The sequence below is a fragment of the Microtus pennsylvanicus genome, chromosome 16 (assembly GCF_037038515.1).
Source record: "Microtus pennsylvanicus isolate mMicPen1 chromosome 16, mMicPen1.hap1, whole genome shotgun sequence".
Taxonomy (NCBI): Eukaryota; Metazoa; Chordata; class Mammalia; order Rodentia; family Cricetidae; genus Microtus; species Microtus pennsylvanicus.
In genome coordinates this window covers 25,784,382-25,810,205 of record NC_134594.1, presented here as the reverse complement: position 1 = coordinate 25,810,205, position 25,824 = coordinate 25,784,382, and the positions used below count along the sequence as shown (strand labels likewise).

Here is a 25,824-nt window from a genome sequence, read left to right as displayed (position 1 = left end):
CCTGAGCTATGTGGAACCCTGTGGCCGCAGGCAGGACTTTGACGCTGCTTAGCTGGCCCTCTCTGGGAGTTTTTCCTCAACAGTCTTGCCATGCTTGGAAGTCAAATCAAAGAAATATAGTTAAGCCACATCCAGTCAGGCCCAATCTTTTGATTCCTTCTGGTAAATTCCAATACCCTCTGTAAAATTATGACAGATGGTGAGTGGTTAGACACTCTTTTTCGAAGACCTCACTTCCAAGATATAAATAAAAGCAAGCCTCATAGCAAATCCTGGTGTACGCATACTTCATACTTATTCAACAGTTATCAGAAAGCAAAAGCAACTCAAGGCATGATGCCATGTGTCTGTAACACCAAGGTTTGGAAGGCAGAAAGGCAGGAAGATCCCAGGTTCAAAGCCAGCCTGTGCAACAAAACAAACTAAAGCAAACAAAAGATACACGCAAGTCTTGCTCATCAAACTGTTTTCCTCTCTGTGTGTGGACCACCAATGTGTGAAGGGACCACTACAGGCAAATGCTGCGGGCTCAAGCAGAGCTGCATTGCCCTTGGCAACACACACTTATACATCCTTCAAGCCGAAGACTAAAACAGACCCTTTGAGAATGATTCGATGGTGGATACCATTCTAAGCGGAAGGCCATACCTGACTCCATCACTAAACGTGGACTGGTTATCAGAGAACTGCTGCATGTTCCCTGGTAAGGAAACTGCCTTCGCCAAAGTCCCCCAAATATTCTATCATTCCTTGCTCCTCTTGAGAATGGTGGAGATTCCCAGCTTCACGTACCACAAACCAGAGATGATGCCTTGGAGCAGGAGGTCTCCGTGTGAGCTTGTGTCCCCACTGTGGCTGCATATGTTGGGGTTAGGACTGCTCAGAACCTAGGCCATACAGGTTGATAAATCTAAATATCACTCATGGTTGCAATAATGGTCTATTCCTAGATGGATGCTAGCATCCTCTCGGGAAAGGATGGGGAGATTCTCTACCATCGTAGGTGGCATTCACTCTCATCTTAAACATCAGTGAAAAGATCCAGCATGCTAGTTAAAAAGACACAAATGTCAGCAATCAAAACCCCTCTCTGGCAACTGCTGTGCTCATTAATAAAGCTTCTGGTGTTGATGAGATCCATATGACAGCAGTACTTAAACTGCCGTGTAGACGAGGCCCTTGAGCTGGGTTTTCTCTGTGTAGCAAAGCGATAGCCACTGTCTATGCAGAGGTGTTTTGAAGTATTGGAACAGTATTGTAAAAGGAGGCTAAGAGCCTAGGATTTACTCTATTTGTAAGCACGGGGACAATATTACAGAACAGCAAGCACAATGAGCTTCATGTTTTCTCTTGCCTCCCACATCCCACTAAGGCTGAAACTCAGTAGCGCAGACGGATCCAGCAAGCACAGTGGGTTTGTGTCACGACGGAAGAGCTCCAGGCATAGGAAAACTAAACCTTCTATATTGGGCTGCAAGAAAACATGCCCGACTTTTACCCCAGAGGGAAATCATTTTATTATATGGGCCTATGACAGCCTCCCCTGTGATGTCTCCTAAGTCTGTTGACTATAAAGATGTATGAGTTATACCATTCAGTTGCTGTGATGAAAAAGCACAGTCAAAGCAGCTTAAGGAAGAAAGGGTTTGTTTTGGCTTATGGTTTCAGTGATTGAGTCCACCGTGGTAGGGAGGGCATGGTGGCAGTGTGGCAGCAGGCATAGGAAGCTGGGGATCACATTTTTATCTGCACACAGGAAGGAGAGAGGATAGAAGGCAGGTGAGGATATAAGCCCACCGCGAGCGATATATCTTCCCCGACAAGCCTCCATCTCCAAAGGTTACAGAAACTCCCTAAAAAGTGCCACCAACTGGGACTAAATGCTCAAATATGTGACCATAAAGGGGACATTATTCAATCAAATCACCATGGCAAACATCTTTGAGATGGCAGTCAAGAATAAAGTGCCTCAACTCACAAGTCAGGAGAAACATGGAAACACTGTGGTATCCAAGAGGCTAGGTCCAGGCTGTGGAAATAAACTGGATCAGATCTAAGTAGACATATAGTCTACTTCACTGGTAAGACAGGTCACATTTTCATAGATGGGACTTAAGATCAGAACTGGGCATGAGCTGTGTCTGCACAACGCACACTGTAAGTAAGGATGCTTTCCCTCACCGTAGTTCTTGCGAGCACTTTCATAGACCACGAATGAGGTCCAATTCCAGGCTTCCTGGGGAGACCTGTGGCTCCTGAGAAGTCTTAAGTTTCGAGTTCAGGTCATTACACTTTCTGAGGTCTGATATCCAATGCTGTTTGCCAGAAGTGATAAACCTTCAGAGATCAAGACTGCCTTTGGCCAAAGTGTAAAGTTATGATACTCTCTTGAAATTAAATTCACGAATAAATAATCTTTTAAAAGCACATAGCACATAAAAATCACACAAAACTTCAGGAGCTCTCTGAAACCTATGTAAATGGACCGTGGCCTCTTGTTGTCTAGAGGCCTCAAGCTGAACTCCACCTGGGGGTCAAACCCTCCTACAACACGGAACTCATCTGCAGCACCATGGATTGAGATATCCAGTTGTTCACCCAAATAGTGCATTCAATACACAATAAATGAATGAATGTAGAATATAGCATTTTAAAGAAATAGAGTACCCAGGAACAGAAGCAAGGTGATATTCCTATAAAACTCAATTCTAAAACAATTTATGATGATGAGAAAAGATATTAAAAATGATAGAACAAGGATGAGAAACACAATTGATCAACAGCAATAAATAAAGATGACAGTATGCCATAAAAGCAGAACAAGGTAACAACAAAACCAGAAGGAACAGTGGAATTCCTTTAACCTCTGATATGTTTCTGTGGTTCATTCTTTCTTGCCACTTGAAGAAGGTCAAGTTCTGAGAGATAACCCAAACCTCAAAAATACCGCCCCCTGGACCAGTTCAATTTAAAACGTTTTCTGAACAAACTTTAATATCCAAGCAGAAGACAGAAGGAAGCCATCAATGGGGATTAAAAAAAAATCAGGGCAGCACTGTTCAGTTTCCATAAGTGCTGCTTAAGGAGTCTGGAAAGGGTGCATCACCAGCAGGTGCCCTAGGAAACGAAGACCTTTGGAGTAGGGATTAGCGTAACCAAGCACCTGTTTGGTGACTGGACTTCAAGACATCTTCCTTCACACAAGTTTGCTAAAAAAAATTTTCTTTTTTTTCTCCAATTGCTGAATTTCATTGCCAGAAATTGCTTCAAGGAACTGGGTGAGGCTTTAAAAAGAGCCACAGTCTTCCAGCCCAGAGAAGGCTGAAACAGCAAAAAAATTAATTTTTCAAAACCTGGGTCTTTATGACTGTGATCTTGACTTCTGAGTAGTGATGGAGCCTGAATCCCTCAGAGAGCCAGGCTGTAACTCTTACCTGGGTGTCAGATGCCAGAATCTATAGAAGCAGGGTGAATGCTAACAGCTTTTGTAGCTGGCCAAAATTAGCAGGCAGCTGTCCCCACCTCCCACTTATACTTCTTAAGTGCTTCCTTTCCCCGGTTCCTTTTTCTGCTTTGAGCATGACGGACATATGGCACATGGGATATTTCCATATCTACATGCGGCATAGCTTGCTACCTTGAACATGCATGTCTGCAGTTTCAGGTGAGATGAACTTGCAAAGGTGTGTTTAGGGAACCAGACAGAAGCAGGTGCACACTGTACAGAGTGCAGCAACTTTTCCAACTTTTCTTTCTAGAGAGACTAGAGGCATTTACTAAGTGATTGCTTGAAGTGGCAATGTCCCCACGCTAATTTCATGACCACGGGAACCACTGTCCTTCATATAACTTGCAAGTTATCTTTTGAATAAGTTATGATTTGCAGCTGCAAGTTATCTTTTAAATAAGTTATGGTTTGCAGGCCGCATGAATGTTCCAGAAATAAATCTGCAGTTTTTTCCTTTTCTAAGGCGTATGCAGAGGTAACCAGAGAGCTGTTGTTGGTTTTTGTTTTGTCTTGGTGATGACTGAATGCTTTGCCCAATCAGGTATCACTGGCCTAACTGGACTTCCTGGGCCAGCAGAAGTTTCTCTGTATCATTTATAGAGTTCCTGAGTTCTCCAGAATTCCTTGGAACACACAGTTTAGGTTTCAGTTGAACTCCCAGCAGCTGTCTGACTTCATGCTAATATTCTCTTGCACTGGAGCCTTCGTTGAGAGAATCCAGGCCCATGAAGGAACCCCTAGATGGCATCCAGTAACTTTGTCTTAAGATTCAAAAGTTTGGGGACAGGTCCAATGAATAGCCACGTGCAGCACATGAATGGGGGTGCACACAGAGGCCAGAAGAGGTCGTCAGAATGCTCAGAGCTGGAGTTAAAGGCAGCTGTGACTCACGAAATGTGGGTGCTGGGAATCAAACTCCAGGCCTCTGCAAGAGCATTAGAAACTGAACCACTGAGACGTCTCTCTAGCCTTTCTGGCTAAATCCTGACGTGTGTTCAGATCTTACCATTAGCTAGCCTCACAAAATAGCCATCTCACAAAGGGGTTATACCTTTATTTTCCATGCCCAGTGCATTGGATGAGAGGAGTCTCCTGCTAAACTGAGGGATGGGAAACTCATTCTACTTGGGAGAAGAAAAATACAAAAACAGAAACAAAACAACAATGAGAAAACAACCAACACCCGACTCCAGCAAGACAGTCAGAGGCAGGAGCGGCTGCATACGTAGCAGCCAGGACAGCCACAAAATTGTCCAGGAGCCTTATGAATATAGTCAAAATGATGTGTGTCATAGTAAATGTCACAGAGGCCAATAGAGTTGTTTCTGTCATTGGCTCTACTTATGGAGGTTCAGGCTGCCAAAAATACCAGACTGGGAAAAGCTCAAAACTGTTTAACTTAAGAGAGGATTGGAGAGGCGGGGTGTAGGAGGAAGTGTTTTCTCCTCATCTTTACCCACTGTCCTTAATATAACTTGCAAGTTATCTTTTGTATAATAAGTTGTAATTTGTAGATCAAGTGCGGTTAGATTTAAGGATGGAATGCATGACTCAGGGGTCAGACATCATCGGAAGGAGACATAACATGTTTAGAGGCATGTGGTCATCCTTTAAATGGCAGCAGGAAGGGTTTTTCCTTGGTTTGAAAAATGCAAAGACAGACCCTCATCTTCTCACTGCTGGGATGGCCGAGTTTAGTCCATGGCGCTGTTCCTAGGACACCAGCCGCACAATTTCAAGGAAAGAAAACAACGGGGCTTCTTAATCAAATTAAAGAAAAGATGAAAGCAATAATTACTCAAATTTACTTGGCAAATTAGCAAGACAAATTAATTGAAATGCTACTTTTGATCATAAGGATATAATTATAAAAGTCTTCGATGGGTAAAGACTCTGAGACATGAATTAAATCAATTGGAACAACCTGATTATGGAGACCGTGTGTTTAATATGAAAAAAAGGAAGACTAACGACTGATTGAAAGCGCACATTAAAAATGGCCTTGGTGCCATTTTTTTTAAAAGATGCCAGCACTAGGGAGGCAGAAGCAGGCAGATCCCCGAGTTCAAGGTCAGCCTGGTCTACAGAGCGAGTTCCAGGACAGCCAAGAGTACACAAGAGTGAGCCCATGCCTCACACTCCCTGGAGAGCCAGGACCCAGAGACTGGATGACCCAGAGTCCTAGCATAGACCAAACATGACTGGAAAAATAAACGTCAACGTAATAATGCCTAATGATATTCTGCTCTACTTATAGATTGCTGCTCAGTCATCAGAGAGGCTTCATCCAGCAACTGATGGAAACAGATCAGAGACCCACAACCAAACATTAGGCTAAGCTCAGGGAAGGATTGCAGGAGCCAGATGGGTCAAGGACTCCACAAGAAAAACCACAGAATCAGCTAACCTGGGATGATGGGGATTCACAGAGACTGAACCAACAACCAGGGAGCCAGAATGGGACAGAAGTAAGCCCTCTGCATACGTGTGACAGTCGTATAGCTTGATCCTCTTGTGGAACTCCTAACAGTGGGAGAAGGGGCAGTCTCTGACTCCTTAAAGGAATTTTGGGACCCTACTCCTTATAATAGGCCATCCTTACCAACCTTAATATATGGGCAGGTGCTTAGTCTTACTACAACTTGATATGCCATGTTTTGTTGATCTTCATGAGAATAGAAACAAAGAGGAAGAGTGAATGGGGTGGCAGTGGTGGGGGTAGCGGGAGGGACAGGGAGGAGAGGAGGGGAAACTGCAGTCAGGATGTAAATAAATAAATAGGCCTTATCCACATTGCAAATCTCTACCAGGCCTGCCTTGTATATCAGAAGCTCTGCTGTGCACTGGGTTGTTTCTTCTCTTACACGCTTGTTCTTTTAACAAATAGCGGGACCATCACTGCTGTTAACACTTACACGGCATAAACTATTGATCCTTGTCACATCCTCAGGCTAACCTGACGGGGTAAACTCTGATGGCCTGACTGAGGAAGACAGCGGTGACTTTTCTCTTCTTATTGTCACTGGCAATTTATGACGTCTTCCTAAGAAGACCGTTCAGACAGACTCTCCCCAGCTGTGGTCGTCTATTTATGGGCAGATGTATAGCCGCTGGCCCAGGTCAATGGAGAGAGACAGAGAAAGATGGGGGCAGAGGTAGAGGGAGGGAGGGAGAGAGAGAGACAGACAGACAGACAGACAGAGAGAGAGACAGAGAGAGAGAGCACTATTGCATTACTGGGGAGCAGCTTGTCTTTGTCGTTTGACATGAACTAGGGTGCTCAAAGCTATAGGTACCAAACACATCTCTGTTCATGAGGGGAATTAACTCCAGGACAAAGTCAACCTGGGAATGGTAGATGGTTACTGCTGTGCTGCAGATAGCTCTTCTCAAACACAGACCCCAGACTGTATCCCTGAGGCCAGTCCCAGTGAAGTCTGCACCTCTGGCCGTGAGGTAAGTCCTCTGAATGACCTCTTTGTTTCAGTCAGTTTAAATGAAGACTTTTGTAATCTGCATATCAAAGCATCCTAATTTTCATACATGATCAGCATTGAAAATACCAGTGAGGGTGGACTGAGAAGGGACTAGGCAGTTCAGAGCACCATTCTTGCGGAAGACTTGGATTTCGTTCCCAGTACCCACAAGGTACACATTGATCTATAACCTTGTTTTCGGGGGATCTGACACTGTTTTCTGACATCTATAGTTATGAGTTATACATGCAGTCAAAACACTCATATACATGAAAAACTATTTTTTTAAAAAAACCACTGAGAAAATAATAATGTGGGAACCAAGCATCTAACTTTCTCAACAAGACCACTTCTGATTCTTTAAAGGTTGATTACTACTGTCAAGGGGGAAGCAATACAGTCACTGGCCAGCCCTTTGGGACTCTTAATTCTGTTTTTAAATGAGTAGATTTGTAAACACTCCTCTCCTTTCTTCCTCATCAGTCAAGGCATTCAAAGGTCAGCATCGTAATATTCTCTGATTTGTCCAAGTAGCTACTATTACAAAACTGGTTCAAAGTTCTGTATTTAACATGAAAATGCCGACAAACATGTGACAGGAAAAAAACATAGGCATGCTAAGAACAAAAGCCACGGACATGCGCGAACAACCTCCTTTCCTTTCCCGTCTAAAAAGTGGAGACGTCTGGGTTAGGTCTTCCCCACACTGCATTACAACCACGAATGCCAACGTTCTGTGAAACCCCTTCCTGCCTATTACATATATTTTATGGGCCAATTCAAATATTTTCCCTAGGGGGTCTTGACTAACCTATAATCTCATGAAGTTACTTTGTATCTTGTGTCCATGGTTTATGCTTGGGATTAAAACTTGCTCAGACAGAAAAACTAAACACAAAGAAGGCTCCTTTCTTGCCATTCCCCTTCATCTCCCTGCAGCCCATCCACAACAACCCCAGGGAAAGAAAAATGGTCTTTTTTTTTTTTATTTGATGTCTTAGGATTTCTATTGCTGTGAAGAGACACCATGATCACAGCAACTCTTATAAAGGAAGACATTCAACTGGGGCTGGTTTATAGTTCGGAGGTTCAGGGCATTATCATCATGGGGGTCCATGCTGGAGAAGCAGCTGAGAGTCCTACATCTTACGGGCAATAAACAGTGGACTGTGACACTGAGCGAACCTTAAGCAAAAGAGACCTCAAAGCCTGCCCCCACACTGACACACTTCTGTCAGCAAGGCCACACCTACTTCAACAAAGCCACACCTCCCAACACTGCCACTCCCTAAAAGCTTATGGGGACCAATTACCTTCAAACTGCCACAGTAGGTAGGTCATGATGTAAGACAGTTTTAAACTACGATAAGCAAAGGGAGGCAGCACAAGTAGCCAGCAAGGAAATGTTCAGAAGTGACAGCTTCGTAAGGGAAGCCAGCATGGGCTACTTACTATGTGGGATGGTTTGATAATGGTTCTAAGGGTTGTCAGCGTGGGCTGCTGTGTGGGATGGGTCTGACAATGGCTCTCTGCTTCTCTTCTTAGGGCTTTTGAAAGAAGATGACAGAGTCCCCAAAAATAGAACCCGGAAAAACAGTACAATAATCGAAACTTATTGACACCGGGAATCTAGTTCCCATTCTCGTCTTTAGATGATGCCATTGTCTTTCCCCTCATCATCCATGCAAAGCGAAAACATAAAAACTACCGGGCGGAAATTAAATTACACTAGTCTCTTGAATCGCTAATGTGGTTTTAACAACATAAAATTAATAAACAAGGGATGGAGAGGTTAAGAGCACTGGTTGCTCTTTCAGAGGACCTGGGTTCAGTTCCTAGTACTCACGTGGAGTTCACAGGTATCTCCAACTCCAGTTCCAGGGAATCTGATGCCCTCTTTTGGCCTCTAGGGCACGGCAGATACATGATTCACTGACATGAATGAAGGTAGACACACATATACATAAAGCAAAAGCAACTTAAAGAACAAAAAATAGATAATAAAAAGCAGTGCGAAGAGGCATGCTTTAATTCAACATTCAATTTTTGGATGAGCAGTGTTGAAAAGACAGAAAATACCAGGGTCCAGCAAAGAAACCTCAGCTACAAGATCTGAGTCCTGTTGCGTACTCGACTACCTAACTCAATGTGGCAGCCCAGCCACAGGGCAGCTGAGGACAGGGTTCCGATCAAGTTGGAGCCTGTGTTAAATGACTAGGAATGTTTCAAAGGCCAGGGAAAGGAAAAGCCAAACGACATATTAAAGTGTCTCCTTTAGACGCAGTATGCACTTAGAGCAAAAGGCGGAAAGGCTATGAAGAGTCCACTTGGTGCCAGTGGTTTTTTTTTCTTTTTTCTACATGAATGGTGACTACAAAAGTAATCCAAAACTCAGGCAAGCTTGTACTGGAAGAGGGGAGAAGAGGAACAGGAAGTGGCTTGCTTTATTCCTGCTAATAAGGAGCACACTGTGTCCTTAGGAGAGAGCCAGTGTCCCTGACACTGACGTCCAGTAATAAAAACCGCTTCTTTTAGGTTCTCAATTCTCTTTACTTTTCTTCACATCCCTTTATTGTCTTTAAACAGCATTTTGCTATGTAACTCATGATATGAACAAGGGAAAAGGAAGTCATCAGCACTGTAACAAACATTTAAAAAAATGATTTAGAATGAAATCAAAACCCTTGGGCCAGTTCTCTCAAAACTTTTCTCCTGGAATCGGATGTCTTATGGGGGCAGCAGATGTTTAAGACAGTAGACTGCACGGGTGGAGGACGGCCTGACAGGCAGAGGCTAAGCTGCTAGTCCACAAGGCAGAGGGAGCAGATTGGCTGCCTTTGGCAGTCACAGCTGCACAGCTGTTCCAAATATGGCATCTTGGACTTCGGGAGACCCACAGAAGCAGGAAAAGACACTCTGACCTGCCCGAGCCCTTTGGCCCTGAGGCAGGGTCATGAAATCTAGGCAGACTACTACTTCCTCTCTAAGTAAGGAATATGCTCCACAAGCGTCTGCACCTGAAAGGTATCTATGTCCCTTCAACACAGGGGCATAGTAAGGGAGACAGATGGCCTCGCCATTACTATTGGCTTACACCCCATCCCGCCCTGTCCAATTAGAGCTCTCCATGACTACCTAATGCCTTGCTAAACCCATGACTTCCTGTCCAGGTTTAATATCTATACAATGTCTTTACCTTCTTATGAAGGTCCTTATATCCTGTAAAATGTATTTGAAATACCTTTACTTGCTTTTCCCTCACTAATCTACCTTTGCAATAGGGGCCTGAGTCATGAACCCAGTGGGGGTGAAAACATATGTTTAACAGTCCTTAGTCCTTGGTCCTGTTAACCCTAATTCCAGAAAAATACTCCAAGAAAAAGAATTGAGCAAAGACAACCCGTATTCATCAAACATTTCATTAGGACATACCTTAAAGCAAGAGGAAGTGAGGTAAACTTAGCTATTTTCTCAACTGAAGAGACATAAGGGGGTGATTAAACCGGTGTAAGTTTATCGACCAAGTAAAGCAGCCCCCATTTGCCACAAATGGAAATCTTGAATACTATGTAATATGCACTCTGTTAGAAACCACAGAGGCTGCAGGGCGGGGAGGATGCACTTAGCTACAAGTGGAGAACAACAGAACCTGTGCATTCAGCACATAGACGAGCACACAAAATCCCACACACGCATCCCATCTGAGGAGTGGCGGCTCGCTGCTCTTCTGTGGGATTCTCTGATGGACTCTTCTTCCCTCTAGCTCCCTCTGCTACGATGGGCTTCCTGCCCACCAGGAGCGTCCACCTGCGGTTGGTGATCACACACATGCCCGTACTCGGGACCTTGCTGCAGCTCTGTCTCCCCCATTCCCCTTGTGCTCCATACCCCACAGAGAAACTGCTTTGCCCTCCTTGCAATTTCTTTGCTTATTTTGTTTGCCTGTGATGTCCCCAGAGATGTTTTCGGCATGTATAGCGAGTAATAAATATATGATTTTTTGAACAAAGTAATCAGAGAATATAAATGCTCTCGAGAGCAGGGCCATTCTATTTTCTTTGAGTCTGAAATATAAATCATAGTGCTAGCAAACAGTAGGGTATTAATGACTCCTCATTAGACAAATAGATAAATGATTGTATGTACACATGCACATATGAACACCATCACACATGATGACTAGCCGAATGCCCATACTGTCCTCCTTCTAGGAAGCAGTGATTAAGCCCTTTTTCCAGAAAGGATGGCACAAACTTACCCAAGTCAAACTGGCCAGAGATGTAACCACAAGTCTGCCGGACTTCCTCGCTGTCCCAGCCCAAGGGGTAGAGGGCACAGCCAGAGCCAATCAACAAGCCTGTGGAGAGGTAAAACAAGAAGACTTTACAATCAAAACTGAGAACATGACAGGCCACGGTGCCTGCCCTTTGAAAACATTGCGTTAAATTCCTTTAAGCAATCTCAAGTCAGTTAGATTCCAAAAACAATACTGAGTCTGCTTAAAATAATAGTGAAAATAGACACAACTCAATTTGTTTTCCAACTTTGCCTTTTAAATGCACTAAAAAACCTTGGAAATCCTGTTAGGGAAATAAAATCAAGACTCTCTTAATCCCACTCGCCAAAAGCCAACCAATTCCATTAATCCCATAGAGAACTCATTCCGGAGCAAGCGACATTACTAAGTTATACTTCATAATTTATCGGAGTTTGTTTCCAATATAAGAACCAGCACCGAAGGTTGCCCTGTTGTGAAATTTCAGCAGGAGCAGAAGAAACATAAACCATGTCAGCCCATCCCTTGAGCCTGTCTGCTCTTGCTATGCTGAGACTCACCCAGCATCCACACAACTCAGGAATATTCTAGAAGGCAGATGCATGACCGTCTGAATCCTCTTCACATACATGTAAAACCAAAGTGTCTGAGAATTAGACGGAAGAAAGTGGCTTCATTTTAATATAAATCCGCTATCTTGGCAGCAGACAGTGCTAACTGCTTTCCATGAGCCTTAAATTATGTATGGGTTTACAAAAACCTGAAAGGGATTGAAGCCCATGCCATTGGATTCTGTGAGCTAATCTGAAAGTAAGATATGGTCACACCAATCCGTGAGTACTATTACTACTCACGATGCAGATAAGCTGAGACAGCAGCACCGACCGATGCCACTGTGTGATGGGTGAGAATGTCAGTTCTCAGCTACCACGTAAACAGCCCCTCATGGGAACACCCTTCAGTACAGTAACATGGATGAGAAACGCCCTAACAGGAGAGCTTTGTCACTGATATAGCGAATGCTTTCGGTACCTCTCCAGCCAGCCTTTGATCTGCTCTGCGCCCCAGAGTGTGGCAGTGAGGGGTAAAACCATATTTCTCTAACAGTCATCTGGAGCAGAACGGGCCGTGCCCTCCCTAAACACTGTGCTAAGCTATGAAGAGAGTCCCCCAGTGAGATCCTCATCTCCTGCCCCGGTGCTCCTCCAAGTGATCAGAGGGTCTGATCTGAGAGTTCAGGATCCTCAGGATAAATCACTGACTGCAGTTTGACCTGTCTGCAGTGCAGAATTGGGAGTCAGGTTCTGGCTGGGACGCCATCCACAAAACAGTAAGGCAGGGTTTGCTGACCAGGCAAGTGCCCACTGGTCAGCTTCCTCAGGCTTTTCCCATTGGGAAAGTTTTTTTCTGAGCTAGGTTTCCCCACCATTAGGTAAAAAGATGTTGACGATGTCAGAGTTTATGCAAATTTAATCCCATACATATTAATCTATGTAAGAGCATTACATGATACTTAGTTCTTAGTAGGTAACACCCGTTTTTGAGATTTTGTCAGTAATTTTTTTTTTGAGAAAGCGTTTCTCTGTAGTTTTGGAGCTTGCCCTGGAACTAGCTCTTGTAGTGATTTTTAAAGGGTAACAAATACAGAAATGTTTGGGATAGAATTTGTTCAAGTGCCAAATTAAAAAAACAAAGTGGTAATATGTAAGCCATCAACAGCTTTCCTGTCTAATTTGGAAAGAAATATTCTAATTTACTAATCATGAAGTCCCAAAAGTACCTTCTTGGTCCCGTGGTACTCTCTAGCTGGGTTTGGGCCCTGAACAGGAAGGAGCTGACCCACGCTAAGTTACACAGGAAGGAAGGAGAGCAGCAATTCCCTAGAGTAAAAAACACTTTGGAATCCGTTCCTTTGCAAAATCCGGGGCTATCTTTGTGAAACCACGAAAAGCCGACTCAGCCATGTAAATTAACAACAATTTTATACACAGGAAACTCGCACTGAGTGTGTGGATTTTAGGCAAACGTCCTACCTCTAAGCTACATTCCGGCCCTGAGTGGAACCCTTAGAAAGCAACTACAAACACAGGCTCACGTTTGAAAATTAGCTGTTTCGTGAGTGGACGAGTTCACGTGAATTTCTCTATTAATCTTTACGGAGACTGTGTGTTTGTCGTCTACTACTGTCTGCTCGCGGGAAGGACACGAAAGATTCTGAGAAACATTTCTAGAAGACAAATATACGCACCTTTAGGGGGCTAACTGGTGGCCTCACGTTTTAGGATCTGCAGGCAAATACCAACGGTCAGTAAATGTCCGCGTTAACGGGTGAGAACCAAGAACAGTCAGGAAATCAGTTCTGCTTCACAATGAAGGACCCTGGCGACTCCATCAAAGCCGACACCTTATTAGTATCGCAACACATATCAGACACGGCGAGTATCACGACTGGAGACTCAGAAAACTCCAGGTCGTATCAGACAACGCTTATCTCCTATTCAGGGAAAATGTTATCGAATTTGGGGCCTGTGTCCCAAGCCAGGTCCAGCCACCTGTTCCCAACAAACCAATTAGAACAGCCAAGTTAACTATGGAAAGAAGAAAAATAAGATTTATTCAGTGTGGTCACACTGGAAGAGAGAGATAGGGACTCGCTGCCATCTTAGACATCCCGAGGAAAGACTGAGGTTTAAACAGTGGGCCATGGATGGATCATTTAAGGCGTATGATCAGGCGGGATGCTGCCCGCTATTAACTCATCACTGTCTGGCTCCAGTCTTGTCCCACGAGGGGGTGTGACAAATTGTTAGAATTATGTGACATCTCTTTCTGGAAGCCTAGTTCCTCCTCTGGTACGGCCATTTCCTCCTGCCAGCATCAGATTCCGAGGGGAAATTCCCATTTCTTTGGCGTCTGTTGTTTCCATAGCCTGATAGGTTGAGAGCCACAAGTGCCTCTTTATCATATCTTCGCTTCTGCCACTCCCATTACAGACGGGTGGGGTGCCGAAGAGTTGCCGTACTGCACAGTACAAATATTGACCATTTTCATAGCTTTGGAAAACTCCAGTGGAGAGTTCTGCTCTAAGGACAAACTTCAAGAGGGTGCCAGCTTTCCAGACTCACACCCAGGGCCTGGTATTCTTTTGCAATAATTGAAGTTCACGCCTGCTCTTCAGTCTTCTTTCTCAGGTAAGGGTGGGAACTCCAAGTCTAAAACTGTTCTCTAAACTGTCCTGCTAGCCGGAGCTTTGTGTCACGGTCTGTCTGGGAGACACTTCTGTGTGGAACTCAGAAGATGAGACTGGAGTAACCTGGTATTTGCCACAAGTCTTTCTGCAGACGGCAGACTTGAGATCTGGGGAGGACCTTCCAGACATCCATCCCCTCCACATTACCTAGAGAAGGTGGTCGGACATCAGTTTCTTTTGATCCCTGGACTTCTGGTTTCTGTAATTCCTCAAGTCAGCTCCTCTGACCTTCACCTTCCCAGACCTTCCAGCAAGCCTGCAAAACTTCAAGTCTAGAGGCGTTCTACTGAAGGGACATAGTGCGGTCAAGTCCCGGGCTGGTCCCATGTGTCACTCATACAAGATAAGGGATGTGAATTTTTTTTCTATTCTCTCATACTGCTCAAATATTATGCATATGTCTAATTAAGCATCGCCTTGAAACAGGTGTAAGCTAATTTTTAACACTCTGGGTGGTAAGGACAGATATATATATATATGTGTGTGTGTGTGTGTGTGTGTGTATGTATGTATGTGGGTGTATATACATACCTATATGTGTGTGTGTATGTGTATATATACACACATCAGAAGGGTTAGCCTTTAGCCATTTCTGTGACATCCTCTCAGGCTAAGGAATTTAACATGCTAATTAACCTCTCTAGAAGTATGGGTGTCTTGCCTCAGATGCCAACTCACTGCCCTTAAGGTGCGGATGGGAGTTAGCAAGCATTTTATGATCTCCATTGAATGCACCGTACTGTAAAAGGAAAGTCATTAAATGCGAAAGTGAGAACATCTTTCTGAACGAAAGGACTTGCCCCCATCCTGTCGCAGCCCTGCCACACCTCAGTCCGTGGTGTAGTACCATTTGGAAGTCCATGACTTCCTCTTCACGTGGGCCTTATACTACACACTGCAGTGGAGGTCACAGGAGCTGAAGTATCCGCTTAAGTGGCGTCTCAGTGATCCAACAAGTCTGGACCATTCTGGCTGCTTACTCTGTTCATCAGGAATAAATGGCTCCAGAGACCCTCTAGCTTCAAACTTTAATATTATTTATAGAGATTTTCTTTATTATATTTATAGACCTTGTTACCACCCAGGCTTCATTTTAATTAAGTTCCATTGCCACTGCATCAAAAAAAATCATGAAAAAGCCACATGATCACACGTTTTGAAGAAAACTGTGCAGTCAGGAGGGAAAGTGAGGAAGGGTGCTGGCTGGGGGCGGGGCAGCCTGAAGGATGTACTGATGGAGGTGAGATGCTGGGGAGGTGTGAGATTCAGGCTCACTTGGGATTAAGGAAGAATCTATTTTTGCAGTCCAGGAGACTCTGTGACTTTTACGAGGTCACGAGTTAAGTCACAAATTGCCAATTAGAAGACTCTCTCCTTTCCAGCTCTCCTCACCCCTGCAATCCGCTGTGGGGGGTCGGGGGTGAGGGCAACACATCACCAATAAGGGCATTTTGTGGACTGAGGGGAGATGTTGCCTTCTAAAAAAGAATAAAAAAAGAAACTAGGTGACTCAGTAATCCTTCAATTTAACAAATTCATTTTAGTAATATGTTGGTGATTAGGCCTTCCATCCCGACTGCCTAGGGCTTGAGGCTCATTCTGCTCAAGAACAACGAAACTGTCTGAAGAGCCACGTCAGAGGGCTGATCTTTCTGAAGAAGCCAGTGTTCATGGGGAAAAGACCTCTGTCTGATAAATGCAAAGAGACAGACGCTCCCGAGCAGTGCTGGTAAAGTTAAAAGGAAGCCTACTTTCAGGGCTGGGGAGATGGCTCAGTGAGTGGCTAAATGCTCTTGTTGCTTTTGCAGAGGACCTGGTCTTAGTTCCCAGCACCTACATGGTGGCCCATAACCATGTACAACTCCAGTTCCAGGAGATCTAATATCCTCTTCTGGCCTCTATGGGCATTATACACACATGTAGGCAAAAACATTCATATAGAATAAAACATATATATACACACTAATAAAGATTTAAAGAGTCTACTGTTTAGCTCAGTGAGCCCCTCAGCATGGATACTTCATCCATTCTCGTACTCCTACAGGGGACTTTCTACCAGTTCTTTCTAGTGTCCAGAAAAGGCTAGCAATGTCTGCCAAAATATTATTTATTTCTTAGCATTTGAATGGGAAGCTAAACCGCTGAAGAGTTCAGAGGTTCAAGAACAGACCTGGGGCTGGGAATTTTCCCTTTCTGTAAAACTCTTTCCATTCAAACTCAGCACTGAGCACTTGGCCTGCAGAATATTAACATAACAATTCAGCTCCTGCCAAGAAAGCAGAACAAACCCCTAGTCAGCCAGCGCCAACTGCTCTCCCCAGGTGGGAAGGACCAAGTCCTCCTGTTAAGCTCATAAAGCCTTATATTTTTTTTCCAGACGGCTCTTGAAATTCAAGTTTTTGATGCGTTCTCATTCCTTTTCCATGACGATTGAGCCATTTTTTTTCACCATTTTTTTTTTAATAGTGTGACTTTTCCTACCCATCGCCCCTTCAGTGGTCACACCGCCTTTTTCCCATCAATTCATCTTTTATGTTTTTTTGGAGACTTTCATCCATCCTCCAGCCCCTTTATCTCCCTTTCTGTGGCAAGTACTGAGGGAAAGTGTTCTCTTTACTGTTCTCATGAAGGCTGCTCCATCTTACAGCCGGTTATCTGGGCTCTCCTTTAGAGTGGGTTGGCAAGCTTCCATCTCAGAGCCTCCATATGCTAACTGGTGTAGGAGATAGTCTCCATTTCCACACTCGATAAGGACGCCTTACGAAATCTAACAGGATAAAGAGCCAAGGAGAGGAAGCCCCTGCAAGTGCTGCTGGTATTATAACTCTCCAGACCCCAAAATGCGGTTAAAAGCAAATGCTATACTGTGTAGCGCGGAGGGTTGGTTAGGCTCCAGGAAGCTGTGTTCTGAGTCCTGAAGTGATATTGAAGTTTAAATGGATGGCTAAGCATATGCACATGTAAGTGGCCATGGTCAAGTTGCGGTCCCGTCCGCCATTGACCCGCCATTATCCGGACTTCAGTCTCACCCTGTGAGGTGTTGTGACAGGTTGTTAGCGCTGTGTCACATCTCTTTCTGGGGGGACAATTCCATTCCTCCTCCTCTACTGGTACTCTCCTAGGATCAGACTCAGGGAGAAATTCCCATTCCTTCCGGGTCTGTGGTTTCGACCGTCAGATGGTAAGATTGAGAGACACATATGTCTTTTTGGACTTTCTTCATTTCTACCAGGCCAGTTCGGTTTTCATGCCTTAAGTTCATGCTCAAACTCCATCATGAAAATACTTGCTGTTTAGGTTTAGAGATAAAGACTCCCCAGGCCACGCAGCAATGAGTTACATGAGTTACCCCTCCCAGGGGTTCCCACATGCACGAAGGCTTATTTGAGGTTGCATTGTCTTGCAGTTATTTCTTTATTATATCTCCTGTATATGCGATTACTTTCATTCAATGCCCTCATTCACAATATTTGTTAAACAGTCAGTCACTGTAGTATTATTTGGCACTTTTAGAAGCCTTGGGAAATTATGCAACAGTTCATAATTAACAAATAACACGAGACATATTATTGCCTCTATTTAATACAGAAGCTTATCAAAACTTTGGCCTGTACTTCCAAAGGCGCCGCAGCGTTTCCAGGAGACACACTCAGCATTCTGAGTACTGCGCGATCCCAACCTCTACCTTCCAGAGACCCCACCAAGAGCCACATGCTCTCTGACCCACCCTCGACACATCCACACATGTAATAGCCCTGTTAACCTGAGCCAGTCAGCTGCCTGCAATCAAGGACCAGGGACAGGGCCCTCCGAAACCTGCCAGTCTCTGCCTTGCTGGGTGCCAGTGATCCCAGCATGAGTGCTAAGACACAGAGGGTCTCTGTCTAGAAAGTGCACCTGCAGGCATCACGGTCAGCAACGGCCTCTCTGCTCTCACAAGTAACAGCCCAGCGCTGCGATATGAAGTAAAACCTGGTCATTTCTGTACAGACAATGGTGTTTTACGGAACCACAAGCAGATTCCTGTCATTGTTTAATCATCCTGCAGACGACTTCGGGTTTTCTTAAACTGTTTTTCAAAATGGTCTGTCAACCCTCATTTCTTTTTCTTTTCCAGCTCATGGGACAAAAGACACAAAAGACAGATACAGTGTGTTAGGCCCCAGAAGGGCTTCCTGGCTCACAGAAAACCTCACAAACTAATTTCAGCCATGAGTGGCTTGTCATCTTTTCTCTTTCTCGGGTCCCAGGCAATTGTTACAGCTGATCATATCCCACCACTTGCAAGTGACAGCTCTCAGGCAAATGCACCAGCATGAAGGCCTCATCTTCCCAGCCCAGGGGCGCCAAGTTCGGCAGCCCCATCACTTTGGTTCTTCAGGGTGCCCGGTTTTCTCGTCTGTAAAGTGAGGGGAATACCTTCTCCCTGGGCTCCTGCAAGGGTTAAAGGCGATGGTGTTTGTGGAAAAGCAGCAAAGCACTTCAGATCGAGGGCCAGAGAGAGGTCTTCACTGGAATCCTTCTCTTTGGTGCCACAGGCAGGAGACGGAGAACGATGCGCTTTCATGGATGTGGGCAGCGTACTGATGGTGTCCTTTTCTCTCCAGGAAGAATCTCTTCATAGATGGGAAAGTAGTGAGGGCCCTAGGAAGAGGATTCCTACAACTTTGAGCATTGAACCCTTGAGCTAGACGTCATTATCAGCCTCAGTTAGTACAAATGACATCTTCGTAGCCTGACAACCCTCCCCTGTGAGCCGAGGCCGGACACCCTGATGCTTTTCCTTTTGGCTTATTTTTTTTTTCTTGCTACTGCTTTACTTTTAGAGGCACCGTTTGTTTGAGCCAAGCAGAGCCAGAACTAATGAAGTGGAGCAGGTAGAAGTGGAGACATCCACGTGCCATCCGCCACAGGGATGACCAGAAGCAGAGGCGGTGCACAGCTGCAGCTGCTTGACACGCTTGGATCATGGGTTTCACGATGAGGCTTCTGGACAGCGCTCAACACGCCCAATGCTGCATTCACACGTCTGAGACAAAAGCGAGGGTCATTTGCACTGACCCAGCGGTGTCCCTCATCTGTGTCAGAAGTCAAAGCAAAGTTGCAGCAGCTTCGAATTTCCAGAGTGTGGAAGAATTCTGTATAGAACTGTGTCACGGGAGTGGGGTGCCGGTTAAAATGCAGTTTCTGCTTGGCAGCTCCTGCTGAGGCTGAGACCGCTGGCTAGGGCGCACAGGCATCAGCTGGGGCCTTTCAAGGTTGTTCTGCGGGGTCTGAATCTGATACCTCCCTAATTAGCTACGTGACCCTGAGGCTTTGACCTCCCTGAGCTCAGACCTTCATGCGCAAAGTAGGGCTAATAATTTCTCTCTCTTAGCACGGTGCCTAAATCTGCAGCACGGCTGTCAGAAATAAATCAAAAGCTTAAAATAGTGTCTTGTTTGGAGCCCTGTGTACACCAGTGGCTTAGTAGGAACGTTGTATTTGAAGTGACTGTGTCGATGCTAACAACAACCATGCTACCACAGAAGAGGTGCAAGCATTTCAGCTCGTACCCGTCAATTTCAGTTCCTTCAGGAGCAGCTACTGAACTGTAGGTGTTTGTGAGTTCAAAGTGAGCACGCAGCAAGCCCAGAACCTCTTCCCAAGCAGAAATGCTCTATCGCTCGTTCATGTCGTCATGACAGACACATTTTCTAGATCCCATCCTAGGTCTGCAACTAGGAATTGTTGCATCCCATCTAACATGTTATCATGAAGTTTGCAGCACTTAGGAGCATTGGAGGCAATGCATGGCTAGTGTCTGCTCGCCGACCATCGTGGGTCTAAGATTGACAGAGCTTTAGAATTTGCTTATTTGTTTATCGCCTACCAAGCCTTTTCCCATTTCTCTATGGATCTGGAAATCCATACCTTTTTTTTGGGGGGGGGGGGTAAGACTATATGTTACAGTAGATACCAAGCCTCAAGTAATATATTTCTTGCCATCTCTGATACCCCACCCTCTTGCAGTAGGCAAAACAGTTTGTCATTAACCATATACCATCTTCTAACCTTTGACCCAGAAGGGGCTGAAACTGGGACCCGTCAACTTTGGAAAGTGATTTATGCACAAACCTCAAACAAGGACACTTCTAACCTTTTCACATTTCTCAAACAACTCTCCTGCAAACTAAAACAGAAACAGCTGGCTTGGGCTCTCTGACCCAGAAATACGATGGGAGCCCATTGAGACACTTCAGAAAGCCCAGAATGCCAGCAGAGCCCAGCAGAGCTGCTCGCTTTTAAGTACAAGTATTCTCCCTTAAGGGTCATGCTGCTTTGTGAAAAATGAATTATTCTTAAAATGATAAAACAACACCAAAAAAAATAAAACCCACTACCACCACCAAAAATATCCTCAAACAACCATCGAGTTTTTCTCTTTCTTTCTCTCTCTCTCTCTTTCTGTTTTTGTAAAGCAGGGCTGGGCTTTAACAATAGCCTTTCAGAAACTAAACAAAAACAAAAGCTGAACCCTTAAGTACACTTTAGACTCTGGGCTTCACACTCTCCTTGCTTGGCAAATGCAGATTTGATTCCAGCAAGGTTCCTGGCAGTGTGTGCTCAGCCTCAGAAACCGTTTCCAGTGGAAAAACTGTCGGGACAAAGGCTTTGCAGCCTGACAACCTTGCATTCAAATATTTGGTCTGCTGCTTGCTAGATACTGGCTGAGCAAGTCTTAAACATGAGCTCCGGGAGTTTCTTCAGAAAATGGATGCACCAATGCCTCGTACAGTCACTGTGAGGGCTAGATAAAATGTCTAAAGCCCCGGCATAGTACAAGACATACAGTTCCCATCTCATGACATTCTGAGAAAGTGGAAGGAGCGCTGGGCTGTGAAGACTGAGTTTTATTTGTACAACAGTGGCTATACAATAGGGAAGTGCACTACCTTCGGGGTACATTGTTTTATAGAACAGGTTGGCAAACGCTGGTATTCAAAGGCAGATAATACCGTGTGTCTGCTCTCACAGACAGCACAGCTCAGCATCATGAAACAGAATGCTGTCCCCAGCCCCTCCCAGCCTGATAAGCATCCAGATCTTTTGCTTTGATTCCCGATAAACAACCAGTTCAGTTTCCTTGGCCAGGGGCTGGCCTCTGAGCGTGGGAAGCAGCCTCACTCATGTCTGACATACTCTTCTTGAATCTTCCCAGGCTCCCTGGGGGAACTGACACCAGGGACCTCGGTGGTGGGATGGAGGGCCAGTCAGTGCACAGACTGTAACTATGTAACGAGACAGTTCTTGTCACAGTGCCTCTTATACGAACTGGGGTAGATTTAGGATTTGTGTCCTGTTTGAATGAAAATAGATATAAGACCTAGAAGCTCTGATTCTAAGCAGAATACATGAAGTACCTTGTTTTGATAATACACAGAGGACTCGTGGACCCTGTGCCCTCTGGGAAGTGCCAGCTGGCCTGGGAACCAGTGGATCTGAGTAATCAAGTTCCCTAGGAAGAAAGGAGAAGTGGGGGTGTGCACTACAGACAAGAAGACATGGCTTGAGCGTTGTGTGGCTGCAATAAGCATTATTTCATCAACTGTTATCTAAGGGTGAATGAAGAAGGGGGCATGGCCAGATTTTACCTCAAAGAGATAATGGTACGGGAGGGCTGTTAGCTTTGGAATCTGAGGGGCAGGGGTGTGACCAGGATCTTAAGACTTGTCAATGCTTTGAGCCTCAAGATTGCTCTCAAGGCCAGGGGGATAGGCTGCCTGGACCACTTGGAGCTGGCGTGACATCAGAGCAATGTATGTGTATGCAATTGCACAGCACGTACTAGACGCACCGCAGCTGGTTGCCTGTCATGTTTGCACAGGGCAAGGGAGGGGAAAAATCTATTAGTATAGCACTCGGGAGAGGACCAACAAGTGGAGGAAAATACCTCCCTTTCCCGGGTCTTTTCTTTTCAGTCATGGCAACTGAACCCTGAGCCTTGTGCATGCCACACAGTGTTTTACCAATGTCCTCACTCCAGTCTTGATACCCTAACAGCACAAAATCCCCAAACACAGCAGAGGAATAGTTACAGGGATCTACTAAAGGGGTTGCCAGTCCCTGAGATACTTGCTTGAGTTTTCTGGAATCTGAATTCCATGGCAGAAGCTTGTTTCAGTTTTGACATGACCTTGAGCCGGAAGAGCAAAACTCCCTCCTCACTACCCACGCATCAAGTGCCACAATGTTACAGCTCCCAGGTCTCCATCAGTCCATTTTCTCCACCAAGCCACGAAATAAGGGCAGGAAAGAAACCTCAGACTCAGCAGTTAGAAACAGCTAACAAACTTGATTACATAGTAGCCAGGACTGCATAAGCCATATAAGGCATTTATAACAGATTCCAGCTTAAACTATTTCACCATCAATATCTGTGTCTATAAAGTATCCTTGTCACTGGACTATCGGAAAACCTGAGCAACCCACAACATCACTGCTGTGCACCATCAGTAAAGCACATGGGTGGGCAACACAATCAAATACTTTAAACACTCAGAACACACACGTATGCGCGCACACACCTGCTTATGAGACTTCTGAAAGTAAGAGCCCCATCTGTCTTCCTCAGGTCCTTTAAAAATACACTATCAGTACCACGAAGACACAGCACAGCCATCTGGAAGAGCTGAGAGACAGCAACTGGGAAGAAATATCTTTCGGGACCTCTAGAGTGATTTTTCTTCTGTTTTCTTTCCCTCCTGAAATGTCAAGAATGACTGGAGCTCTCAACTTTCCATCTGTGATCTCATGATCAGTCCCAAGTAAGTTTTGAAAGTGATGAGAATTTTGTTTCCATTGGGTTCAATTTTTAAAACTTTAATAGAATTTTTCTTAGTTAACACACTGCCTTTAGTAATTTTGAATATTTTAATATAAAATGTATATTAAGAATGTGTGTGTGTCTCCCAAGTAGATCCCAGTGGGGAACAAAAAAAAAACATAATTTAAATCCTGTGACAGGCAGTCACAATGAAACTGCTCATAACTTTAAAAACATTATCCTAATTTCATAATCAAACAAACTAGGAACAAACTTTAAAATGAGTAAATACCACATTTGAAGAACTGACAGAAAGCAGAACTAGAACCAAGCCTTACAAACATTTCCTTTTTATTTTATATGCATGAGTGCCTATACATATACATATATATGTTTGCCTGCATACATATATGTGCACTCCTTGTATGCCTGGTGCCTTCTGGAGGCCAGAAGGGTGTGAAACTGGAGTTACAGATGGATGTGAACAAACACATCTGGACTGGAAACTGGACTCCGATCCTCTGAAACAGCAGCCAGTGCTCTTAGCTGCTCTGTCATCTCTCCAGCCCCAGAATCAGTAGCCCAAAATCTAAACATCTAAATATGAATTTTACACAAAAAAACCTGAATACCAGATATAGGCTTAAGATTCAAACATATATATATACATATATATACATATATATATGGTATGAATATATATACATATATGTATTCACACATAACTTGTACATACATCAAAGAGGAAGGAAATAGTCCTTTTTTTTTTTGATTTTTTGAGACAGGGTTTCTCCGTAGCTTTTTTGGTTTCTGTCCTGGAACTAGCTGTTGTAGACCAGGCTGGCCTCGAACTCACAGAGATCCGCCTGCCTCTGCCTCCCGAGTGCTGGGATTAAAGGCATGCGCCACCACTGCCCGGCGGAAATAGTTCATTTTTGATGAGAAAGAATGACAGTGTCCATCAGAGAATTAGTGGGTTTCAATATGCAGATTTCCTGGGTAAAGGGAATAGGTCCCAGGCTGGAAGTTCACACAACCAAACAGAGCATGTTGGGAGCCAAAGGAGTATAGGAAAATCGCAGCCAGATGGGGCGGGGAGGGGGGGGTTGGTCAGTAACATTTACAGAGTTCATTCACTCTGAGCCAGAAAAGTTGGCTGCCACTTAATAGGCAGAGGGATACTGTACCATCTCTCAAGGTGACTATAACAAATTACTACCAACTAGATTGCTTCAACAACAGAATTTTATTTTCTTATAATTCTAGAGGCTAAGAGTCAGAGATGAAAGTGTAGACGGGCTGGTTTCTTCTGAGGCCTGTTTCTGTTGTGCTGTCTTGCCTTGTCCTCTCATGGAGTTCCTGTGTTACAAAGGCAGCAGATGGGCTAGGTCTCACCTTAGTGACTTCATTTTCTTCATGGCTGTTTTATGGGCTTACGTCTAAATGCAGGCATACCCTAAGATACTGAGAATTAAAATTACAACATGTAACTTTTGGGGTGCACAGTGCAGCTCCGAACAGTTCAGTTTGGGGGTTAAATTCCCAAATGCAAGAGCTGAACGGAATCCTCAAAATGATCTAATAGTTCTTTTTAAAATTTGTCACCAAACTATTCCTAAAGAAAAAGAAAATGGACCACTTGTTTTTCTTATATCTATTGGAAAATCACAGGGAAATTTCTATCTCATAACAGAAATTTTTTTAATATATAAAAATACTTTCCCCCAAATGTTAAATTTGATATCTCAGTAAGATATTTTGGGTTCAGTGAGATAGTATTGTTCCCTGTATATGAAACACCCCACCTGCTTTTCTATAATTATATACGTTATGTTTGTTTGATGTTAGTAAAAAGGATGCTAAGCTTCAGCTTGATGAGATTAAATGACAGTCTCAAATCACAGGCAGTAAAAACAAAACAAAACAACAGCAGGAGCAGTAATAACAATGAAAAACATCAAAAGCAGATTGAACTCATATTCTTTGTCCAAAGCTTGTGTTTTGTGACGTCACGATGTCACAAAGAAAAGACAGAAGCAGCCGGTGTGACTGGCACAGGCCACATCTGATTTAAAGTCACACATGGCGACCCCAAAGGCCCAGACAACCTCATGGGCACACCAGCTGGCTAGCCAGCACCCCATCGCAAGACCTTAGAGAGAGCCCTCCCCAGGTGTGGCAAGGTGGCTCAGCCTAGGCTTCCTCCAGCCAGGGTGTTCTCAATGGTACACCCCCACATCTCATTCATGAACAGACAACAGCACCTGAGAGAAATGCCCCTGCCTCTGAGGAGAACCCAGAAGCTGCTAATCAGAGCCTCTGTCAAGTGAGCTGTGTACTGTACAGGGCTTCACGGGAGGCGTAAAACGAGAGATTGCCACAGTGAGTTTATCTCCCTTTCTCTGCTGTTTCTGGCAGTGGTAGTACAGTCAAGCAGGCTGAGTCAAAACAATTTTCTAAAAATATGGATCAGCCGAGACCACTTAAAGCCTCGTTTTAAGGAGTTAC

The 25,824-nt window shown here is 44.5% G+C and overlaps 1 protein-coding gene across 2 annotated transcripts in view; it reads right to left on the bottom strand.

Moving 5' to 3' along the window:
• Positions 1 to 25,824, bottom strand: part of Lhfpl6 (LHFPL tetraspan subfamily member 6) — a 188,203-nt gene that overhangs the window by 15,374 nt on the left and 147,005 nt on the right. For both annotated transcript variants that reach the window (XM_075950728.1, XM_075950729.1), the window contains exon 3: positions 11,243 to 11,341. In XM_075950728.1, the coding sequence (XP_075806843.1) occupies positions 11,243 to 11,341 (99 nt within the window). The remainder of the gene's footprint in view (positions 1 to 11,242; positions 11,342 to 25,824) is intronic.